The 8,546-nt window shown below is 47.2% G+C and overlaps 1 protein-coding gene across 1 annotated transcript in view; it reads right to left on the reverse strand.

Moving 5' to 3' along the window:
- dag1 (dystroglycan 1) overlaps nt 1-4,788 on the reverse strand; it is a 22,189-nt gene extending 17,401 nt beyond the window's left edge. Inside the window, exon 1 of the mRNA XM_022742151.1 lies at nt 4,574-4,788. Within this exon, the coding sequence (XP_022597872.1) occupies nt 4,574-4,735 (162 nt within the window). The 5' untranslated portion in view covers nt 4,736-4,788. The remainder of the gene's footprint in view (nt 1-4,573) is intronic.
- Nucleotides 4,789-8,546: the final 3,758 nt, after the last annotated feature.

Raw genomic sequence — 8,546 nt, forward strand, 5'->3', positions numbered from 1 at the left:
ATGGTTTCCTCTGCAGCTCTCTGGAGTTGGGTGTTTTGTAGTTGGAGCACAGATTCAAACCTTTTTTTTTTTTTTAATTTATTACCAGACTAAAAAGTTTCAAACCATCCACTTTAAAAAATATTCAGACAAGGTTAACTGGCCACAAGGAGGGAAGTGCACCAGACATCACATTAGAAAAACAGTTCTCGATCAAAGAGAATACAAAATAATTTGCCTTAACTTTTCTGGTGAAGGATTTTCTGCACAACAACCTCTGAATGATATTTTAACTCAATGCCACCATTCACACAACATGTAGGTGTGTGTTCACATACAGCTACTCTGACACTTCTGGTGACAAAATAGACTCAAGACGTCAACCTCAACCCCAGGTACATGTGCCGACTCATTTTGACATTTTATTTGTATATTGTTTTAATCCGTCAGATCGATGAACTACTCTCCACTCGCTCCTCTGGACCTCTTCGTTCTTGCTGAAGCGCAAAGACAAACAGAAAGAGAGAAACGGGGAAAGAGGGAGATGCTCGTTACTTCAGAAGACGCGTCAGCTTTCAATTTCAGCCGGTGGTCAGTGAAGCTGCTGCCACATGATGAGACAAGTGAGGGAGGAGGCAGAAGCAGCAGGTCCCAGCGTGGTAGGAACAATACGTCACTGAGCAACATTAAATAAACGCAAATGTTGTGTTAAATAAACCTTAAAAGGCTGCACCCATAAAGGCTCATACAACAGGCAAAGGCAAAAAGCCATTTATCACAGATGTTATTGTGTTTAAATGATGTGTTTGTAAGATTGTGCGCTTTACTTCCTGTCTCTGTTCTCAGGTTTGTTTAATCGCACTGCGACCTCTTTAAAACCACCTCCTCCCCCTCCTCCCCCTCCTCCTCCGAGGTTGATGTCTCTGCCCACCCCGGCTAAGAATCCTCAGCTCTACGCGGTGTGAATGGATAAACGGTGGTGTATTCACTGACGGGGGGGGGAGGGGGGGGCAGACTGCTCAGCAAAAGGTGAATGGGCAGGCCAGGCTGTCACGGAGCTAGAGACCTCTCAAATTCTGGCAGATTTTCATAAGAAAAGGCCATTAGTATGAGTGCAACGCCAAGCACAAAAATTGATTTGGCCTTTCGCTCCACAACCTTGAGCACCGACCTTCGAAATACCTGAGGGGGCGACTCACAGTTAAAGAGGAGGGAGGGGGGAGGGAGGGGGGTGAAATTTTGTAATGGAGGACGGGAGCAGCAGTGGAGGGGAAGGGCAGAGAGCGCTGCAATTAGAAAAGGAAGGGGAAATAAACACACTCTCTTGAGGCAAAAGGAGGAAGGAGGTGTTGAGTCTTTCACAAGGACACTTGAACAGGACGTATGGACACACTGTCCAGATCTAATCTCTGACCTTTCATTTGCAGGATGGTGGATTCTCATAAAAGCTGTTTCCTAAGGTCATGATCTTGTTCTCTGTTCAAGCCTCTTTTCATCTCTGCATCTCTCTCTAAAAAAAAAAAAAAACACCTCTATGTCCTCCATCTCTCCTCCTCCTCCTCCTCCTCTCTCTTCATTATTCCTTCCCTAACACTTCACCCCATCCTTCTGGCTTCCCTTTTTTTTTTTGCCCACGCTGTCAACTCCTATTGGCTCTAATAGGAGGCCCCGCAGCTTACAGTGTGACAGACATAATCAGGTTTGGGTGAACAGCTTTCGTCTGCGGGACAAACGGAGAAGGAGGGAGGAAAGACAGAGGAAGAGGTGGAGGCAGAGATGGAGAGGGTGAGAGGAAGATGAGTAGCAGGATTAAAAATAATAATAAATAAGGAGAAGGGGAAGAGGAGGAGGTGGAGGTGGAGGAGGAGGTGTGGAGCATGACTGCAGTGTGGCAGGTGGAGACAGATCAGGAGGAAAAGAGTCAAGAGGAGAGGTGATGAGATGTGATGACAAGCGAAGGAACAGAGGGAAGTATGTGTGAGGAGAGAACAAGAAAAGATCAGAGGAAGAAGAACAGGCTTCCACAGTAGTGGTTACATTATAAAAACTAACCTCCACAGCCTCGTTTTTTATCTGCATCTCCACAAGCTTACATAAGCCGAGCGACTGACCCAGTGGGGTTTCATGTCAACCGTCGCATGAAATATACATCATGTCCCTTTAAATTCCCAGACAGAAAACACACGCCGCACGCCGTGTGCCAGGGAGGCTGAAACTTCTGCAAATAGCCTCTTAGTTCACCCGTGTAAACTGGATAAAAACATTTAAGATGAGTGAAGTTCCTTCCCCAAAAAACACAGCCAGACACACCCTTTGGAAAGAGACAAAATAACTGCTGCTGATGGATCTTTTCGCGATAGCAGTTACATCTTTCCGCAGAGTTTGTGCGTAAATGATCCGGGTCTTCTAATGGCAGTTTCAAGTACGAGTTGTATTTTCATGCTGCTCGTCACTGGGGAATTTGATTGATATGATCTGATGTGATTTGACAGGGGTGGAAGAAAGGAGCAAGGGGAGGAAGGGATAGGGAGGGAGAGATAGGACTTAAAAGCAAAAAAAAAAAGGGGATGGAGGCCAGGAGGAGAGGAGAGGAAGTAAGCAGGCAGGATATGAAAGGCTGGAATGTGATGGAGGGAGATAAGGGAGGAGATGATGATGAGGAGGAGGAGGAGGAGGAGGGTGAGAGAAGATAGGGGGTTTAAAAGTGAACATGTGATGAAGAAAAGGAGAAAAAAGAGGGAGGATGGATAAACAGGAAGGTGGGAGTGATGGTTGGATAGAGGAGACGGAGATGGTGTGAGGAGGGGGAGTGTACGATATTAAAGGAGAAGAAGGGGTGACATGAGGAAAGGAAGGATGGGAGGACGGGGGGGCTGAAACAGATAATGTTGGGTGTGAAAAAAAAAGTGTGTCTGGAACAATCGGGGGAGGGGAGGGGAGGGGAGGGGGGTGATGGAGAAGGATGAGTTCAATTTGTAGCTGGAGGTAAAGTCTGAGAGGGTGGTAGGAGGAGGAGAGGAAGATAGAGGGAATTAATAAGAGAGAAAAGAGGGGGAATAGGTGGGGTTAGGAGACGGAGAGGGAAGAGATAGACAGAGTGTGTGTGTGTGTGTGTGTGTGTGTGTGTGTGTGTGTGGGGCTACATACATTATAGAGAATTGGTCATCGTGGAAAATGCGGTGCAATTAAGAAAAAAAGGGCGTACTGCTCTGAATGGCTTCTGATGCTCGTTGCCTCGGGGCAGGTTTTGAGCGATGGCGCACGCTCGCATAATTTCACTGACATATTTTCTCTTTTTGGGGGGAAAATGGCTCCTTTCTGATTGTTCTTGGAGTTCATCTGGAGTCAACCCACTCATTTAGGCTGAGACACCTCGACAACCCCCCGTCCCTGTCCCCCCGTCCCCCCTCCCGGATACTCGTCTCCAGTCGTCTCCATGTGACTGTAATCATGGGTCGCTGATATGACCTCAAAGTTATATCACGGCATCTTTCTGGATAATGTAAGAGAACATATCTCCACCGATGTGTTTACTGGCTAAAAGAGGGATGGGAATGAGGCCTACATGTGTTATGGGAGGAGCCTGCCCTGTAATGCAGGTTAATGAGTAAATGTAACGTGAGTCAGTGGTAAGAAACCTGCTGCTGTTTCACGCTGTGACTGAACTGTACAGCTGAACAACCTGATCTGAGTGATAAAGAACACCTGGGGGGGGGGGGCTGTTTTTTCTTCACGTTTACGTTTCTGTTGTTTTATAATTTCTACGTTTTGAAATAAAAGTGACACGTCATTTGTGATCTGACAAACAGCACCTGTCACGCCGGGCGGGAATCACATCACACTGAAAGAAAGTGAAATCTGACAGAACATTTTACATCTTCACCCACATGAAGAAAGTTACTCTCGGTGACTCCTGAACACAAGGAGCCAGATACTGCTCTGTAGATCACACAGTATGACAAACCATCAGCCAATCAGGACAAAGGTCTGTCGTCACACAGGTGCTTCCCAGTCGGTGCGGCCGCCCTGCTCGCGCGAGGTTTCAACGTCATGTGACACGGTGACATTCTGTAGCCACGTAAAAATTTCTAACCAGCATGCATCACGTCCGGTCAGCGCTGTGCAGCGACACACGAAGTTGAACGAGCTTGCCTGTTGCCTGGTACGTATCCTGTGTGTGTGTGTGTATGTGTGTGTGTGTATTTTTACTCAGTAATTCCCCTCCCAAACCTAAAAACACCCACCAAAATCTCTGTGGGTTTCTGCGATGGGAGTCGGTTTGTTCATGAGGGATGTGACAGCAGGTTTGACCTCTCCGAACCCTACGTCAATGCTCTACGTCTGCTTCTGGTGCCTTCATCAAATGTGCGGCCAGTTTGTGTCAAAAGGAAGTGTAACCGCTTTGATTCTTTTCTACAGGTTCAGAAGAAAACGATCAGAAGAAAAAAATAGATTTAAAGGGAGAAATTGAATTGACTTTGCCGCAGTGGCGTCTGCGGGACGCCAGACGACGACTAATTTTACCAAAAACACAAGAGCTAATGTGGAAAATATACGGCGGCGAAAAAACAAGCTGGTGATGCTGAGGACTCACCTTGACGATATCACCCAGGTAAACATCCTCCATCTTGTTTGGCACCTTCATCTGAAAGATTCGACCCACCACTGCTGAGGAGTCCGGGAAGGCAGTGGGCGCCGCCGTGTTCTGCTGAGTCGCCGCCGTCTCGTCGCTCTGCGCGGCGACGGCGGCCTCCATCGCCCGGATACCTTCCGTCACCTCCTGGAAATTCCGCAGGAGCGAGGACTGCATGGAGGCCTCCAGCTCGCTTCTTCCACCCACACTCTCGCTTCGTTCACCCGCTTCCATTAGCACCATCTCGCCCAGCACGTCGATCTCCACCTCTGCGCACACCGGCGGATGGAGCCAGCCCGCCGCGGCGAGAAGCAAGCCCAGCAGCAAGGCTCTAGTCCTGGGTAGTCTCACATCCAGGCCCCTGCTCGCCCCGAGGCATCCCGAACTTAGTTTATTGTGCATTCTTTTGCCTTTTGTCGGCCTGTCACTGCAAAAAAAAAAAGAAGGAGGAGGATGTCCAAGTCGGAGGGGCGGACTTAGGGGGGAGCATGCACCCCTGACAGATAGAGCAAATCCTTCCTTTCAAATCTCCCTCCCTCCCCTGTCCTTCTCCGCCCACTCTTCTGCCCAAAGGCTCTTCTTCTCGCCTGGCGCCGGGCAAAGAATCTTCCCTCCTTCTTCTGTTCCACCTCCTCCTCCTCTTTTGTCCTCCTTTATTCGGCCTCTTCCCCTTCGGTCTTTTGTGCTCACCCCTCAGAGGTTTAGGAGTCCCATAGCGCCGGGCACCTTTGAGACCTGTAAGGAGACAGAGAAGAGGAGAGAGAGACAGAAGCCACGGTTAGGGGAGTTGCTTGCGGAGAAAATTGCAGCTTCAGTTTCATCCTAAAAAAACGAAACACCTCGACTTTTAAAGAGCCTCGCACTGAATCAAAAGTCAATCCTCTCGATAAGTTCAGACCCTTAAACTGATTCGTGCCACGCAAATCTCATTGTCTATAGAAATCCATCATGAAGGGGGAGGGGGGGTGGTGGTGGTGGGGGGATATTATCAATGCTGTTGGGTAATCTGATTAGTTACTTACAACAATTCTGGCTCTCTCTTCCACCCTCTCTCTTTCTCTCTCTCTCTCTCTCCTCTCATAAGCTCACATATCTTTTCTTTCTTAACTGACGTCAGACTAGAGAATGAAAGAGAGAAGAGGGAGAGAGACGGATGTAAAGAAAGGGAAGTGATGGAGAGAGAGAGAGAGAGTAAGATGGATAGATGGAGGGAGGAAAGAGTGAAGGTGATATACGGTGGGACCTTGGATTAGCCGAACAATGCCGAACCAGTCAAAGCTTTCTTGGAACCGCTAATGAATGCATGCCTTCGCTATTGTGAGAGGGGTCAAACTCAATGTGTGTGTGTGTGTGTGTGTGTGTAGGTGTGAGTGGGGGGAGGATGAAGAGAGAGAGAGAGCGAGTGAGCATGTGTTGATGTGCAAGCTACTGAGTGCGTTTGAGTCTATTGTGAGTGAGGAGGGCTTGTGAGTGAGGGGTTTGTTATTCATTCAGCTCTTTCATGGAGGAGAGGATCCCTGTGTGTGTGTGTGTGTGTGTGTGTGTGTGTGTTTGTGTCACAACACAAATGATTTCCCCTGAGGGCTTTCGTTAGGGAGAGATGGACAGAGAGCAGGAGAAAAAAAAAAAAGAATGATAGAGAATGAGAAAGAAAAGAAGGCAAGAGAGAGACCCCCACTGTGACTCCATTTTGCCCCGTAGCAGATGCCCGCTGGAGAAAGTGAAATCACCGCGGGAATTCCCCCGGCAACAACAACACGGCCTCCCAGGTAGCTTTTGACCAAGTAGAAAAGACTCTTTCTTGCTGCTCCCCTCGCCCTTGCTGCGCTTCACCTTTGGACAAAACTTTGTTTTTAATCACGAGCACCGCTGTGCTGGTTTCCCTGCTGCTACAGCTTTTATCCCAAGAGTCAACTTTCAGGAAGCTTTGACTCAAAATAATGTTCCTTCCTTCCTCTACTACTTTAGTTTTTTTTTTTTTTTTTTTACCTTTTTAGCTTTCGTGAAAGTCAAGATTTTTTTTTTTTTTTTTTTTTTTTTTTCCCCACTCTTTGAATTTTATTTTTCATTGATGTCACCTTGGAATTTACAGAACTATTTACAGCGTTAAACTTTTACCAAGCCCTCTCAAAAGTAGTCCAAGATGGCTGCCAGGGATAAACTCCATCCCTTTCATGTCGACTACCTTCAACTGCATTGCCACGGGCTACATCCCTCCTATTTCCCCTTTCCCCTTATTGCTTTTTCCACTGTTGTTCAGTCTGTCATCTGCTTCCCTTTTCTTTTTAAGGCTTTCACTCATCCTTTCATTGCTTCTCTCCGTCTCTCCTGCTGTCAGGATGTTTTTCTAGTTCTTCTCTTTGTCTTCCATCACTCGCACAGCTTTTCTTTTTCCAAAAAACATTTTCTTGCTTCTTCCTGTCCTCCTTCCTCCAGAGTCCTAAGGTATGCCACACCTTCTCTCTCTCTCTCTCTCTCTCCACTCTCTAAAACTTTCAAGGCCGTTTTTCTCTCTCTCTCTCTCTCTCTCTCTCCCTCTCTCTCCTCCTCGCACTCTCTCACCTATCAAAAACACAGCCCTGTCTATTCATCGCGTGACAATAGGGCTGATGATGGCGGAGGAGTGTCGCTATGAAAGGGCCCGCTGAGCTGTCTGTGCCGCTGGATAAAGAAGCACTGTCATCGCAGAGAATGAGGGACGGACACGCGCACACACACACACACACACACACACACACACTTTACAGAGAAGTAAAGAAAAGGCTGGGAGAGACAAGAAATCTTCCAACTCGAGAGCAGGACAGAAAGCTGTCATTAACTTGACACCTACAGCACCCCCCACCCCCACCCACCCAAAAATGCTCTCCACCCACCTGGCGCCACTGATCACTCTGACACAGATGGAGAGAGAAAGTAGAAGAGTGAAGGTGAAGATCTGTTTGGTTCGAAAAACATCAAAGCATTACCAATAATATTGTGTAATGTGCGAGTGTGTGAGTGTGTGTGTGTGTGTGTCCATCACCCACGGCTAAAAGATCACCATTTAGCCTCGGGGCGCTGAGGCCAATTGTGGGGAGTTGTGTGTGTGTGTGTATGTGTGTGTCAACTGAAACTAGTTCACCGGGTGCCATGGTGACACCTTTGTTCCGAACAGGCACTTAACGATGTCCGTGTGACTCACTCCCTATTGGTCAGGCTTCTTTCGGGAGCCTCTCTCTGCCCTGCAATTACTAAACCAGCGAGTGCTGAGATTTATGGCGTTGGAGGAACTTCCCCACATGTTGATCATGTTTGGGAGCTGAGTGGGCGGGAGCATGGGCAGGGAAAATTAAAAGCCTTATTTATTCTGGCTGCCGAGATGCACTAAACTGCTGCTCGTGGAAATATCCAAGCTTTGCGCCGATGTGATGTCTTTAGGATGACTGATTTATTGATACGGGTCACACAGAGTAACTCTCACTGACACAGCGAGCTGAGCAGTGTGTTCAAAAACTAAATCTTTTCATAATTGTCCGCACGTTATCTTTGCTTCACAAAACCAAGGGTAATTAAATAGGGGGGGGGGGGGGGGGCTTATCAGACTAATAGTGTAGGTGTCTGACTGAATACAAAAGGTAGTGTGTTCACTACAGGAGCTCAAAGTCACTCCCTTACGCTTGGTTTTTATTAATGCAAAAGTTAATGTGAGTTTAAGGTCGATGTTTTCTACTGCTTTTTTTATGTGAGCTGATGATTTTTCTTTCAAAAAATAAATAAACAAGTAAATAAAAAATCCTGGAGGTTAATTTATTCTCTCTCGATCAACAGCAGCTGCAATAAAAAAAGAACGAAAGAAATGAAGCAATGCTGTGCAAAACGAGCCAAAAGTAATGGAAGCGTAATGACAGCAGGCTGGTGGGGTAAATGAGATGTCACATGAAATCCACTTTTAAAT

This window comes from Seriola dumerili, unplaced genomic scaffold (genome assembly GCF_002260705.1).
Source record: "Seriola dumerili isolate Sdu_G_001 unplaced genomic scaffold, Sdu_1.0 BDQW01000066.1, whole genome shotgun sequence".
In the NCBI taxonomy this organism is placed as follows: Eukaryota; Metazoa; Chordata; class Actinopteri; order Carangiformes; family Carangidae; genus Seriola; species Seriola dumerili.